At 36.6% G+C, this 16,035-nt stretch overlaps 1 protein-coding gene across 2 annotated transcripts; it reads left to right on the top strand.

Moving 5' to 3' along the window:
* The first annotated feature begins 230 nt into the window (after positions 1-230).
* c1h1orf112 (chromosome 1 C1orf112 homolog) lies at positions 231-15,384 on the top strand. 2 transcript variants are annotated; one of them, XM_049480662.1, is made up of 25 exons: positions 231-511; positions 1,520-1,629; positions 1,785-1,825; positions 2,014-2,102; positions 2,212-2,316; positions 2,723-2,863; positions 3,398-3,560; positions 3,742-3,826; positions 3,937-4,075; positions 4,233-4,322; positions 4,419-4,483; positions 5,677-5,825; positions 6,603-6,732; positions 7,723-7,909; positions 8,795-8,877; positions 9,325-9,376; positions 10,248-10,337; positions 10,757-10,942; positions 12,073-12,189; positions 13,519-13,614; positions 13,923-14,036; positions 14,112-14,216; positions 14,404-14,484; positions 14,565-14,696; positions 14,788-15,384. In XM_049480662.1, exons 2-25 carry the CDS (start codon positions 1,541-1,543, stop codon positions 14,995-14,997), a joined length of 2,739 nt encoding a protein of 912 aa, XP_049336619.1. In that variant the 5' UTR covers positions 231-511; positions 1,520-1,540; the 3' UTR covers positions 14,998-15,384. The 2 variants fall into 2 exon arrangements, with proteins under 2 accessions (XP_049336619.1, XP_049336628.1); XM_049480671.1 differs by lacking the exon at positions 231-511 and adding an exon at positions 535-627.
* Positions 15,385-16,035: the final 651 nt, after the last annotated feature.

The raw sequence follows: 16,035 nt of genomic DNA on the forward strand, positions 1-16,035 counted from the left end.
TTAAGTCAATATTATCTACATATGTATTGTCAGCAGTTTAGACAATAAGAAATATAAGAGAAATTGAATAAAATTATACCCAGATCCAACCCACACCTCAGGAGGGTCCAAACTTTCTGACGAATCACAGGCGGCCATACTGCTGATGTCATCGTGGCTGCCTCTGTGGAGGCGCGAATCACCTGACCGTACCATTATTAAAAGTTACAATATGTGATTTAAACACATAAAAGCAGCGGTATTGGGTCATATTAAAAATGTACTGTAGTGTTAAATTAGGAACTGTTCTGTGACACATTTAATGAGCGTTTTGACTATTTTAACAAGAAATGCAGTGTGAACCCCTCAGACTGAATGGACTCGTCCCTGTGAAGCAGTGTTGAGGAAGAGGAGGCAAATTCAAAACACGAGAAAGACTCAAGTTAATTTTACACTAAAACTACTCTCGTATTTCCATCAACTGACCCCAGACCCGTGGTCTATTGAGTTGTATGTTTGATCAGTATGGTCGGTAAGTGTAGCCGTGTTTTATAGCGGTTTATAAAGTGAAAGTTTGAAGGAATTTTGCTGCGAGCTAACTAGCTTAGCTAAAACCTGAGCGCTGTGAATCCCAACCAAAAACTAGAGGTGGGTAAACCAGGTCTATAAAGTCAAAATCCATCCCAGGATTTTGTACCACCTGCCCTGGGCGGCGCTGCTGCATCACAGCTATACACAGAGGGTACGCAGTTGGTACAAAACCCTGGGATATGGATATTTACTTTCTGCGGATAACCAACCTAGGGGTTAGCGAACTGCACGATATCAGAACCACAGTATAATAATAATAATAATAATAATAATAATAATAATAATAATAATAATAATAATAATAACAATAATAACAGACTTTGATCAGTGTAAAGTTTAGCAAAGTTTTAGTTTGGTTTTCTAACTGTATCAAGCTTAACTTACAGATAGAAAATTTGGTACAACTTAACATCCTATTTAGTATAGTGAAGAAGAAAGGGGTTTTCATCCATTTTTTTAATTAACGTTATATAGTTTTTCATTTCATCCTTTGGCAAACAGAATTTCAATAAAAATCTAAATGTGAATCTTCTCTCGATTTTTAGATTTGTAAATTTTAGTATCTTGTAACACAAATCTGATTGTATAATCCTTGCAACATGCAAAAATCAGAATTTGTTTTTTTTCTTGAAAATCCAATTTTGTGATGTAGAGATAAAAAAAAAACAGAATTGGAAAAATTGATGTTTTTGTATATACATTATTTAACATACATTTTTCTATTATCAAATAGTCAAAAAATTGTTGTCAAATTTTGCATTTTAGACTCAGTTTCACGTCTGCTATGACTATATAGTTAGCTATAAAACCTAAAGCCCTTACCAAAACAGCAGGTTAACAATGGTCTGTCTAACAGATGTATTTGCTTTACTCCCTTGTTCAGCTAGTGTAATACAAGCTACTGCAGATGACAGTATGCCTGTTTTCCCATTTGGTTGTCTTTCCACAGGACAGCGGTGAAGCTTGTGCAATGTCTCAAACTACACTTTTGGAGGAGGTTGTTCAGTGGAGTCCAGAGACATGCAGACAAGAAGTCAAAGTGGTGCTGCCCAAACTAGTCATATCCTCTGGAGCACTTGTGTTTGATAACTATAGTTCATGTGTAGTGTTTATAATGAACCACAGTGTACAGATGTTCTGAGTTGCCGAAGAATATGCCTTATGTCCTGCATGCTTGTTTTAATGCCCAGCTTTTGACTCCTTGACTCCTAATACGCCATGCATCACAACACTAATAGCTGGGAGGAACACATCAGTAAGTCCACTACTATTAAATCTTTACTACTAGCAGATTTATTTATACATTTTTATATGGCACTCTTTTGACCATTCATTTTCTTCTTATCCAATTGCTATGATGAACAAATGACCTGTTACCTGTATGCTTTTGTAATTGGGTCTTTGTAGTGTTATATAGTGAGCCATTGTGGTTTATGTTCACAGATGTCTTGAGAATTATTGTAGACATGTTCCTCCCTCATTTACATCTGGCAGAGCTGGAGGAAGAGTGTTTCTCCAAAGTCCTACCTAAAGTATGGTCTATTTATGTATTTTTCACTTGGTGGTGTGTTTTCTCCGTCTAAAATGTAAAGTTGGCTGATTTTGTCGTCCTTATTTTGTGTCATTAATCATTTGCACTAGGTGGTGGTAATATTCACTGGGTTTTTGGAAGAGATCTCCAAGCAAATTGGAGGCCTGTCTAGCCAAAACACAGAGTTGCAAGCATTCCTCAGGAACATATTGCAGGTGGGGTAACCAGTACCACAGCCTTTTTACTGATTAATATTTTGCAGGGAGTTCACATCAGTATGTGCTAAAAATTTTGGGGCAAAGATTGATCATGCTTTAACACAGACCAGGCCTCTCTTTCTGGGTAGTCAGAGCACAGTTCAATTATATATAATATTATTTATTGTAAATGTAGGGTGGGGGTTGTTATTGCCTTTTTACTTTTTTTATTTATATATATTTTTAAACAATTGTTTCCAGTGGGATATGTTACTATAACCAGTGTTCCCTGATTAACTGATTCAGTAGAATTAAGACCATACGTTTAAATTCTAAAAAAATCTATTCTTTAAACAAAAATAGATGGAATACAGGGGATTAAAGTAAAAAAGCACTTTGTATTAAATATTGTGTATTTGTCCAGATGATGGTTCAGACCCTGGAAGCTCTGTCAGGATGTGTGCGTCATGTGTGCTCTTTTGAGGAAGCTGTCTCCCTGAACTCCATTCGTACTCTGCCCTCCTGTGTTCTCCAGCTCCTGAAGGACACCTTTCAGCATTGCAAGGTGTATATTTTGTTATTCTCTTGATGTGTGGCACACACTCACCTTCTTTTGGAGAATACGGTAAAGAATGTACCAACACTACTCAGTGTAGTACTGCAGTTAAGTTCCTGCTATCTGTACCATGATACCCCAAAAACCCTATATTGTGGGGACATATAATGAAAAACTCTTATGTTTGGAAACAGGATCTTCAGCACAGGGGGACATATTTAAATTATACTTTCCCCTATCAAATCATCTCTGTTTATGACTGAGTATGGTGTGCCATCTTTTTCTTTTAAGTGCCAGGATTGCTAGAATTAGATTGTAGCTAGGCTCTACATAGGCAGCATAGTCTAGCAAAAATCACTTTATGCCTTTTTTTCCCTTAGCTTCTGAGAACAAAATCACTCCAACTCATCTATATTGTTTAGATCTTAAGGTATCATGTTCTCCACTGTTTAATCAGTGTTTTTTCTATAATCTGTATTTAGAATTCTGTCAGTACTTTTTTTATGAAACTTTATTTATAATTTTTGTGTTTTTTTGTTGCAGGAGAGTGAGTTAATGTACAGTGGAAGGCTGTCACTTGTGGGAGATCTGCTGCAGGGTCTGTTTAAAGAAGCCTATTCACTACAGAAAAGCCTGATGGAGCTGCTGGATAAGATTAGCCTAGAGAACAGTGCCTCCAGAGAGGGAATATCTGATATAGTGGCAGGTGGGTCACAAATTAAATGATCAGAAGTGTGATAATTTATATATTTATGTTTATATTTGTTTAGATATGCTTCATTTCATCTAATAGTAGATGCTATTAATAGAAATTGTGGTTGATTTCGGCTAGTGGTGGAATTGGAGTCTTTTCACACGAAAACTAAAGGTCTTGTTTTTTTATTCAGTGATCCACAGTCTGCTGGACATATGCTCAGTCATATCCTCCTTGGACATGGCACTGCATGCCAACACATGGAAGTTCATTATAAAGTAGGTACAACATAGATCAGAAAACATTTTATTTAAACTGTATCAGAACATGTTACACCAAATTATCTGTCATTTATAAATGAAAATGAGTGCTTCTCTTTTGCTTGCAGACAGAGCATGAAGTATCAGTCCATGGTAGAGGAGCACCTGCGGCACACTGACATTGCATCCTCTTTGTGTGAGGGCCTGCTGGCATCTGTGTGCAGCTCACTGGAGCTTGCAGAGCAGGTGCAGCGTGCAGGACTGCAGGTACACCATTACTAAAGGACAGATTCATAAAACAAGCCAACAGCCTTCTCCAGAAAAGTATTGCTTGGCTAAAACTGCCAGGTTACAGTGAAAATCAGTACTGTCTGTGATGTGACTTGTACAACATATCCTTGCATTCTTGTTTTATTACTTGTAGGAGGCAGTGCAGTGTGCTGAATTTAAACTTTTCCAGAAGACCACAAAGATGTGCAGGTTTTTTGCCAACACTTTAGTTCACTATATAAAGGTACCTACATGCATGTTAGATTTATCACAGAAACCTATTTCAATAATGCAAATCATCCTGTCACTTGTGGTAATATCTTTACTTTTTTGTCAACAGGAATTTAAACCATTTCTGTCCAAATCCTGCAGTCGTTTTCACCAAATGTACCTTCACATTCTCAGGTAATCTCATGGATATAACATGACCTGGACAGTACTTCGGCTTTGATTTTTGTGTAAAAGTGTAATAGATTTTTACAAGTATGTAAGATTAATTCAAGGGGTGTAACGGTACAGAAAGTTTAGTTCACACCTCGAAATAAACCCCCCCGGTTCGGTATGTTTCCGGTACGTTTTCTGTACAGTTGGTGGAAAAAATAAAGAGGCTGGGCATTCTGTATAGTTTCACCTTTTTTACTTCATAATAACACTGGAACTTCATTATAAACATGTTTAGTTTTTTGGGGGATGGAATGTCACGGGGCTCGAGCTCTTTTATTAAATGCTTGAAACCAGGGTTCTCTCCTATTATCATCATGAGAGGCTCCATCTTTTGGATCTTGTTCGAGCACGATTGTGGAGAACGATTGTGGAGAATAAGAACAAAATCAACAGCATTACTTTAACTGCTTAAACTGCAAAAGGGCTGGGAAAATTGTTAAGCATTCCAGTCACCCAGCAAATGGACTTTTCACCCTTCTGCCTTCTGGGAGGCGCTACAGGACTCTCCGTACTAAGACCACCAGGTACCAGAACAGCTTTTTTCCCACAGCCGTTATACTACTGAACTCTGCCTCTTAATATCTGATCTGAACAATAACGACAGACTGTACTCCAACACACACCAATAACACACAAACTCAACACTATTTACCAGCTCTTTTTCCATATTCTGCTTACTATTGTGTATATACTGTGTAAATCTACTCTGTTTATAATACATACTTAGATTATTTATTTATTCTGTTTATACCACTTCATGTTTATTATCTATTATAGTCTATATATTTATATTCATAATTACAACATTTAAGAATTTATTGTACATTTGTAATATACATATATTTATTTATTTTCTTTGTTAAGCTCTTCTGGATGGATGCAAACTGCATTTCGTTGCTCTGTTCTTGCAACATGTGCAATGACAAAGTTGAATTCTAATTCTAAATATTTTTCCTAAGAATATTACTGGATGCGTTTCACTGTTTGATTTTTTTTTAAGAAATGTCAGCATTAGAATGCTTAAATAAAATTATGTAATTGGTGTTGAGAGAGAGACAGAGACTACGTTTACACTGGAAAGCGACATGTGATGTGCATTTTTTTTTTTTTTTTTAATGTGAATATTCTTCAACATTCACTTTTTCTGTTTCTAGTAAATTTCCACCAAGTGTCAGTGCCTCCTCTGTGCCCCAGGGTATGGGTGAAGAACTCAGTGCGGCCGTGTTGGTTCCCATGGATGCTGTGCTGACCCAGCTTCTACCTCTGAGACCTTTTGCTGAGTGTGTCCTGGCCCCAGCTCAGAGTAAGTCTGCAGCAGAACATAGCGTCCACTGCAACCTCGCCTTCACCTTTCAGCACTCACCTTAACTGTTTGACACTGGACCCACATTGTGCAGATGAGATATTTTGATATGTTTCACGTGGATCAGGAAATAGCGGATGCCAGTGAGTGCTTATTTGCTGACTGTCCTTCTTTAACCCGCGACACTGGAATGACATTAATCTCATGATCTGCCCCCTGAGACAAAGGCACACTTACATAACGCTATCTTTTTGTTTGTGTGTGTGTGTGTATGCTTGCATGCACCAATTGTCCTCTCTAAACACAAGAAAGTAGAAGTGATTACATTTTGCTGGTCTTTGCAAGAAAAACTGAGCTCTTTGTCTTGGTTTTACAAAGATTAAAGACTCTACTGAGGAAACAGTAGGGTTAAAACATTAGTCTTCTGCTGTAATAATGAATTTAGTGGAGGTATGTGTTTGTGTGCATGCGTGTGTGTGTGTGTACTATAGCATGAAAGGAAAATACTGATTAGAGGACACTGAACTGCAATCCACATCACCATGTTCTCTTTCAGGTCACCATGCTTCTGTTTGTTCTAGGGTTATTTAAAGTTTTGGTGATGTCTGAACACTTTAGGCAGGTTGATGACTAGTGTGTTGGCATGGACAGAAGTTTTATTGTATATGTGTGTAAAATATAAAGTGGTCATATTGTATTTAAATATACATACATATCGTGTATATAAAACTGTCATCAGTCTCATACCCAGTGCTTGATGTTTTGGTTTGTGTTTAGAGTGCAGTACAGAGCTGGCTCTTCCTCAGTGTTTGCTTCTGGTGGATGTATTGGGGAAGCTTTCCTCTGAGCCGGAGGAATCACTGCACCTCTGGTGTGATGGCAGCCAGTTCTCTGAAGAAGTACCCAGGTTTGCCATCTAAAACCATTCTCTTAAGTTCAGTTATAGAGACTTTTTTATGGAAATGACAGTAACAATATGCCAGTCTGACATGTTTTTATTTTTTCTTTGAGCATAATCCTGTTACAATAATTACATTATCAACTTCTCATACCTTTTAAAAGACCTGACCTCAATGTTTTTTGCTGACCTCAATTATGGCCCTTTTTTCTTAGCAAGGAGAAGCTTATAATATAAATTAGCAGGTTTTAATATATTTTTTTAATTATTTATTATTTATTTTGGGATATTTAATAATGTTTATATTCTAAGGTATTCATTTATTTGGACACTTTTTCTGCCATTGCACATAGAAATTAATTTTGTAAAGAAAAATAAATGACAAAACTATATTGATTGAACTTTAAACATTTTAATATTCAGCAGACATACCAACAAAGCACAGTATCAGCTATTGTTTGGTCTTTTTGCTTATTCAGCTTTTTTTGTAATTTGAGGCCAAATTATTTTGCTTGCCAAATATTACGTGTATAAATATTATATTTTAGTTTCAATATTTGAATGTTTTCTTTAAATTAATTGTTCTTTAAAGAAGCTGTAATTGTATTGTTATGCTTTTCTGTTGTCAATATATCAGCGGCTTGAAATGGTCTTAAAAGTACCTTGTACTCTTTTTCTTTTTCCCCCCTAATTTTCCCCCCCATTTTCTTTTAGAACACTTTTTTTGCCAAATAGGCCAAGCAACCTAAATCTCTAACCATTCTCAGACGATTTGTAAATTTCACAATAGTAATATCTTGTTAGGATTTTTTTTTTTTTTTTTTTTTTTTTTTTAAAGCATGTGCACTTGGCATCACGGGTCATGAACAGAGCATGCATTGGCCTTAACCTTACTAATGTGACAGCCGTCCTGTTTTAGGAGAAACCTGTGATTAGACAAAAGAAAACGGAGTTGTTTTATTTATTCTCCATCTTTCCTTCCTGTTCTCCTTTCACCAGGCTGTCTGTTTTTGAGGCTATGTTTTTGAGTTTTTGCCGCTGTCGAGTAGAGCGGGCCTTGCCGGTGCGTCTGCCGGGGGTGATGCTGCATGGTCAGGCTCAAGGCAAGGTCAGCCTGCACCAGCATGTTTGTGTGCATCTCTGTGGCTTTGTGGCATCACTTCCTGCTCAACACTTTCCTCTGCTGGTCAGTATGCTGCAGTACAAGATTATGGTTCTAAGATCATACTGTATAGTCTGATATATCCAATCTCATTTTAGATATTGTCAGCAGCATAAGCAAATATTTTCAGACACTGTGTCAGGCATGAGCAGCATGTTGTTTAATGTTCTCAGCATCTTTTAAAAAACAGAAAATACATCAAGAGAAATTAAATATGGGAGATTACTTTTTTATTGGTTTTATAATGCATGATTTTATACAAAAATGCACAGGTTTCTGTTGCCAGTTATGTTATTGATGAAACAATAAGATTCAGTGAATGACTGCAACTCCACAATATGATGGTATTACTATATGTGAGACAAAGTATGATACTGTTGTAAACTGTAGTAAAGAGTTTGTGCTACATACATCTGTGCTACATACCTGTATATCTATTTTAAAAAGGTACAATATTAAAAACAGTGTTTAATTCTTAGAGATAATGAGAAATTGTCATTACATTTTGTGTAATAAATAAATTATGATTATTTGTGGTACATAAATCCAATACAGTTGTCCTGAGGTCTTGACTTTAATCTCAGATAAAGTAAAAGAGCAATGTGAAATGGACAAAATGTGTAATTCAGAGTATCTGAATATAAACAGAGTATATAATTGTGTCAAATAAGAACCGGTGTGTATCTACTCCCGAGTAAAGAAATGTTCTGCAGGAGGTACTGCACTTCAGGATAATAATAGTGATTCCAGGGCCAGAAATGGAAAATGTTTGTGAGGACAGAATCTGAGGTTTTTTTTTAAGTCATTTTAATAGATCATGTATTAAAACTTTAACTGAAAATCGTGAGGGAAAACTGCTGTATTTTATAATTATTTTGTTTAATGACTCATCTTTATCTCTGTGCTTAGGAACGCTCCCTGTTCGGCGCTGTGCTCCAGTCGGACATCCAGACAACTCTCTTAGCCACAGACGTCTGGTGCTTCCTGGCACGGTGAGTGTGCACACACCCGTCAGTGACTGCATAGTTTCCACAGCACTTATACAAACATGAATGATCAAAGGGTTGTCCAATTATTTTTTTAAATAAAAAAACTTTTCTGGGAAGGAACAGACAGGGGACACACAAGGTCACCATAGCAAAGTTTAAATAGTTTTGTGACCAAAACCTTAACCTACAACCCAATGTTTTAGGATTTAGCCAAGGCTATAGCAGTTTAGGCCTTGTGAGTGAGCCAAAAAATGAGCCGAATTTAGATTTTGGCTTATATGCAGCTTTTAGCAGTGCCTTAAAAACTGTCAGTAGACAAAAAATCAACTGATTATTAAATATGAAGAAAAAAAAACTTTTAATTTCTTTTTGTTTGACCATTTGTTTTACAAAACATAAGTTTGCCAATGTAGTAGGTATAGGAACATTCATTGTTTCTTTTCTTTATAGGTATGGCACAGCTGAGTTGTGTTTACACCACGTTCTCCTCACGGCTCACCTGGTGAGTACTGTCAGTTGGGGGTGTGACTTTAAAGCACTTTTGATTTCTTTGCATATAAATATATTTATATGATATATCTCTACAAACCATCACTGATTGTGGAAACTTCACACTAGACCTCTAGCAGCTTGGACTCTCTACTCTTCCTCCAGACTCTGCTCACTTGATTTACAAATGAGATGTAAAATTTAATGATGATCAGTGATGGTTTGGAGAGACATGTTATCTGCTGTTGTTGATCCACTGTGTTTTATCAAGTCCAAAATCTTACAGCACTTCATGCTTCCATCTGCTGACAACTTTTATGGAGATGCAGATTTCATTTTCCAGCAGGACTTGGCACACTGCCCACACTGCCAAAATTACTAATTGGTCTTATATAATATTCAAATTTTCTGAGACACTGATTTTTGGGTTTTCATTGGCTGTAAGCCATAACCATTAACAATAAAAGACAGAAACGCTTAAAATAGATCGCTCTCTGTTGAATACATCTATATAATAAGAGTCACATTTTGAACTGAATTACTGAAATAAAGTAACTATAATTGCTGTAACTATATTAACAAAATGTGTTTCCAAAATAATTTACAATCATACAGTTTTGCTTTTAGGGGCTGATTCCAAACTAGACTACACAGCATTACAAATCCTGATTTTCCATAAAAATCACACATTTAAGCCACATTTAAGCTTTAATCCTTGTAAAGGAAACATTGATGTCAATCACAGTGTTTTCCACTTGTGTAAGTAGGCTTAACTCTGATTTTTTAAAGCAGATTATGTTTTGTTTTTACATTTCTGTTTAAGATAAGCATGAGCTGTAACGATTGTTAAACACTTCCTCTATGACCTGTATTTTCTGCAATAGATAAAGTCATGTCCAATTGAGGGTTTTCGACTGGCCCACCTAGGCCTTCTGCTGAGACGCCTGCTCTTCCTCATGACTCCAAACCACCAGGTCAGACTCTCTCTATCTCTCTCTCTCTCACAAACAAACACACACACACACACACACACACACACACACACACACAAACTGAATTATTGAACTTATTGAACTTATTGCATTAAATACAATAATACATGATTATTTGTTTCAAATGATGACAGCCCTAATAATCACATTACAATAAGTTTAATAATACAGTATCTCACGAAAGTGAGTATACCCCTCACATTGTGGGTAAATATTGTATTATATATTGGACAACTCTGAAGATATGACACTTTGATACAATGTAAAGCAGTCAGATGCTATTCAGCATTGTCCCATTCAAATATATAATAAATAATAAATAGCTTGTAAGAAAAGACTTGTAAGATTCACCTGCAGCTTGTTGTGTCTAATAGCCCTATGTATATGTGTGTTTCTCTCAGATGGAGTTTGTTGAACGCTTCTCTCCATCTGAGGAGGACAACCTGTGTGTGTGGCGTTTGGCTCTACTCAGGAGTCTTTGCTCTGAGGTGCGTTTACGTGTGGAGAGAGAGGTGCTAAACACAGTGCAGTCAGCACTGCACTCCTGGCAGGCCACAGGCTACAGACTGGGGAAAGTGCACACACTGGTGAGTACCTAGATGTGAAAATAATATAGGTGTGTCATTATACTGCGTGCATTTTCCCAGTTCATCTGGCAAAACAGGAAATTCTTGTCAAGGTTTTAGTTAAATAATCACTATTGGCTGAATATGTGGAAATAGTTTTAAATCTGGGATATTTGGAAAGTTATTGACCTTCACATTGAATTCATTAGTGTGGGGAAATGCTTTGACAGGAGGAAAGATTCACAAGACCTTCCTTTCACTATCTCTATCCAGCCAGATACACACACTAATTGTATAATTTCTGTTTGGTTCCACAAGTGTGCTTGACTGAAAGGCAGTGTGAGAATGTGTTAATAATTCACTTGGGTACACAATAAAATTGTATTACATGTATTGTATTGTATGTATTGGATTACAGTTCCAGTGTGAGTAGGCCACAGACTGCTGGCAGCAGAAGGCAAGATGTCTGTCAGCATGTTTTTTTTTAAATAAAGAAAAAACATAGATGCAGATCAAGGGCAAGGCAACAGTATTGTGCTTAGTCTTCCCGAAACTGACCCTGAATAAACTTTGATAAAAGTAATAAAAACAGGACCACTGTAGTTGAGGGACTGGAACAAAATGGTTGTTATTGTTAGTTAAAGACCATGAGAAAACCAAGGGCAATTATTTTCTTACTAGGCTATTTATGGGTAAGTTCTGAGTTCTGAAGTGGTACATATTTTAGTATCATAAGTGCTGTTTCCTTATCCTTTCACTGGTGATTGATACACATGGAAAAAACTGAAAAACACCCTCAGCCACACCAAGCTTTACAGTCGCCTCAGTTTAGTCAGACAGTCAAACCCTCACTGTGCTGTTATATCGGCAGTTAAAAAACCCAATTCATTATTTCACAGAACGTGTTTCTACTCCATGACAATGTAAGAATACAGTGAGCAGCTGTGGTATAAAGATAGGAGAATCAAGAGGAGCACTGGTTTGATAGCTTAATCTCATCATTTCAGTAATGAGTAATGGGGCAATTATCAATCAGGTGTTTTTTTATTGGAATGGTCTTTTATTTGCCACATGTTCTTCTTTTCATACCATTAAATAAAAACCTTTTGATTTTATTTATTTTATTTTATTTCCTACCTGCTCCGGTTTAGAATAAGACACTGGGCTGCATGCTGGTGGTGGTCCGAGGGGAGCCCCTGCAGGCTGAATATTTAGGTTCTTCAATGAAAATTATTCACCAGCTGTGGGGACGGATGTGTGCTCTTCAGGTGAGAAAAATAACTCTATTAAAAGGCCATTACATCAAAGTTATTCCAGCTTTTGTTGGATATAGTTTTCCTGCTCCACAGCTCAGTGCTCAATGCTCTAGCCCACACCTGGCATTAGGCATGGTGCCAATAGTTTTGTTTGTTCTACTCCAGCATCAGTAGTCAGTATTTCTCTACAGGGACTAGATAAGCAGTTTACAACTTAAGTAGCTCAGTGTAGTCATTAGAATGAGTGTCCAAATACAGGTAGACATACAGTGTATCATTTGACTTCAAACAAAGATTACAGCTTATGTCTAAACCAGCGTAACATTTATAGTGCGTTGTGTTGTTCAAAAAGCACAGAGACCTATGCAGTTAATAGACCAGGGGCGGGTTTCCAGAAAGCAATCAATCTTAATAAATAACAAACGAACTAAGCCAAAAATAACAAGCCAGTTCTGGCGAGTGTTTCCCAAAAAGCTTAGAAAAAAACGACTTAATTAATAAGATCAAAGAGCTTAAGATCTTTGTTGACTCCTCCCTCAAAACAGCGTGCTCAGACGAACCACAGATTCGGCACATTTAGCTTTGAGGACAGATCTGCACACTCTTGGTATTTTAATCTCAGTGTCTTCATGAGGAAGAGTCACCTGGAATAGTTTTCTCAGCGTCTTGCTCCATAATTGTTTAATGTTCACAGTGAAACAATGTAGAAAATATATAAAGAAATAAAAGAAAAACATTGAATGAGAAGGCGTTTAAACTTTTAACCAGTACTGTATGTCAAGCTGACATGTCAGAAGGTTTGCCTAGAAGATGAATAGCCACAATGTCTGATTTATGCATGGGTTTTATTGGTAATTTCAAAAGTACCTGATTAGACTACAAGCTACGGACAAGCAATGTCATTAGTGTATAATATAATTTAATATAATTAGGCACAGAAATAATAAATTATGATCGTCATTTTCTCCCTCAAAATTGGCATCTCTGGTGTTTAAGATGTTGAACTGCAAGCAGAATCCACTGAAAGAAGAACTTTCAGAATACTGACTAGGTTGAGTTACTTGTTAACATAGTTAAATAGTAACTTAGTTACGTAAGGGTTTGGGAAACACTCTTTAAGATCCATCTTAAGTACAATTTAACAAAGTTCTTAGATTTTTGAAGCTTTTGAGACCCAGCTCCCCCAAACTTATTTAAGTACTGCTTAAGTATAAGTAAACTTTCCTAAAAATAGTGTAATACCATACTGTTAAATATTCTAAGAAACTAAGCATAAACATTTTGTTGAACGTGCATCATGTTATTAACCAATTTAACAACCATGATCTCTGCACTGTGTAGGTGCAGGCCCATACCTCTCTTCAGAATACCTTAAGTGTGCTTCTGTCCATTTCAGCGATCTTGATTAAAAATCTAGAACCACATGCCATAATTCAGGTAACAAGTCTTCTCTTTTTGCCTTTATGGTGCTTTTCTTAATAGATTTGTTCTATGATTATAGTATTTTGTGAGTTATCCTTCTTTTGGATTATGTAGTGCTTATGAACTGACTTTAAATATTGTCCACCTATTTAAGTGGTTAATTATTAAGAAAATAATTGAAATGTTCACAGTAGTGATCTGAATCAAAAGAGATTTGGAAACGGGTCTTGTTTAAGAAAAGAAAATATTACTATAAATGAGTGAGTGATTATAATGAAAGAGAAGGAGAAAGATGCCTGATTCATGTATGTTTTTTTTTGTAGGCATTTTCCTGCCTGAGTGTCCTAGAATTACAGGAGTGCCCTGATTACTTGGTCTTGGCTGCTTTGGAGTTTCTGGCCTCCATGGGGAAAGTGTTTGTTCCCTCAGATATTCAGGTAACTGTTAGTCTAGTTCTTGTGATCTCCTCTCTTCAGTCTGTGTAACTGGTCATAAGGTTGTGCTGTGTGTAGTCTCAGGTGCTGCCTAGACTCAGTTCCCTGTTCAGCACTCTACTGGCTTGTAATTCCTGGTTGATTCGTCAGCACGCCCTGAAGGCCTTCGCCATTTTTGCTGAGGTCAGTTTTTTCCACAGTGAACTGTTTGTCAGCAGGGCTCTCTATACTGACAAGTTCTAAAACAATGAGAAGATTTTATATCCTTGACATTTTTGTATTTTCCCATCCTCACATGGTGTATTTTTACTTATAATATTTGTGGTCAGCCCTGATGTGAAGTTGCCTTTTCCTTTTCCTTAATTTAAAGGTCACAAATCATGAGGAGGTCATCTCTCAAAGTCTGACATCAGAAGAGACAAAGAACCAAGTAGTAAATTTTCTCAGTAAGGTATGTACCTCAGTGTGCCATAAACCCCAACCTGTATGAGTTATTTTGGATATGATTTAATTAATGTAAATACTCTCTAGGCCGTCACAGCACAGGAGGCTGAAGGGGTCTGTGTGGAAAGGCTGAGGGCAGAAGCAAGTGTGATGGAAAGGCATATTGAGAGTTTGGAGATTGAAGAAAAAACACCTGTAGATGTATCTGTTGATGAAGAGGTAAGAAGTATATTTAAATATTGTTTAAATGTCATTCAGCCTTGCTAATTAAAAGCAAATGTAACCAGCTTTTTCCCCCCTTGTTCTTCAGCCATGTGCAAAGCGGCCACGCCAAGAGACCAGCAGGGAGGAGGAGTATGACCGTTACCTGCAGACAGCAGAAAGTGCCCTTAAAGCACTGCTGGCAGTAGAAACACCCAACACAACCTCACCCTGGCCACAGTGGGTAACAAACAGGCTCCAGGCCCTGCAGACACTCATCAGCAGCCACATCAGCACTCCTTCAACTGACAAAACCTGATGCACATCTTTCAACACAATACAAAACCAGCTTTATGTTTTTTGAAAATGTCCCTTAAGTTTATAAGAGAAACATTTTCTCATTTTTATTACTCCCATGTCATTTTTTTGATGATGCTCAGTCTTTGGTTAATGCAAATTTTAGATGATTCAGGTTCTATTGATGGACTTGTAAACAACTTTTATTGGATCCTACGGATTGTTATTTAGAGTATGTCATTACACCAATGCAAATTGGATGTCCATCTGTAATAGTACAGTCTTGTTTATAATAGCTTATTTAAAGGAATCGCTCCTGCGTGTGATTGATATCTTTGTGATTAAGATTTAAAGTGATCTTGAGCTTGGAATATGTTATATAAATAAAATTCATTATTATTACTGTTGACATTGTTGAGAAATGATTAGGTGTTACTGTACAAAGTTAATCAGTGTTTTATGTTTAACTTAGTAAGGAGACCTGAGGTGGCAGGAGAGGACTTTTACACCTTATGATGTGCAAGAGTACAGGGTCAATGTCATATTTGTTTTAAATTTCTGCACATTCTCTACTGTAAACAGATCAGGACGGCAGGCAGGCCAGTACAGTATCAGTATCTTCTTTCACAGTCATGCTTTTGTAATGTGTGCAGGTACACACGGTTTTCATGGCCTTGTTAAAAACTATTATTGTAATAGAAAAAAAGATTTGCCTTAAAGTAAATATGAGAATCATGTTTTTATTTTACTTTACCATTTACAGATTTGAGGTTGTAGATTGTAGTGAGAAATTTGTTACTTAGATGAGTAGTTTTACAGTTAACTGGCGTATTACAATTTTTAAGGTAGGACTTAATTTCTATCTTTTTATTAGGCTACTTAAAAATAACAGCCAAGCTTTTTAAAAGGCATTAACCAAGCTATATAAATGCATTCCTACATCCCCCCTTAACATTCAATATTGTAGTCCCACTGTCAAAATATGTGGATGAAGTGGGACAAAATCCTTATCTACAGGGATTTTCAGTTACATTATTACTTTCTATTTATATAGAATTAA

Source organism: Astyanax mexicanus, chromosome 1 (genome assembly GCF_023375975.1).
Source record: "Astyanax mexicanus isolate ESR-SI-001 chromosome 1, AstMex3_surface, whole genome shotgun sequence".
Lineage (NCBI taxonomy): Eukaryota > Metazoa > Chordata > Actinopteri > Characiformes > Acestrorhamphidae > Astyanax > Astyanax mexicanus.

What these genes read in the sequence shown, in the direction of transcription:
- c1h1orf112 (XM_049480662.1), top strand. Translation starts at nt 1,541, where the DNA reads ATGTCTCAAACTACACTTTTGGAGGAGGTTGTTCAGTGGAGTCCAGAG. An exon ending in AATATCTGATATAGTGGCAG is followed by an intron (nt 3,561 to 3,741) that starts GTGGGTCACAAA and finishes TTTTTTATTCAG; the next exon opens with TGATCCACAGTCTGCTGGAC. An exon ending in TAGTAAATTTTCTCAGTAAG is followed by an intron (nt 14,485 to 14,564) that starts GTATGTACCTCA and finishes AATACTCTCTAG; the next exon opens with GCCGTCACAGCACAGGAGGC.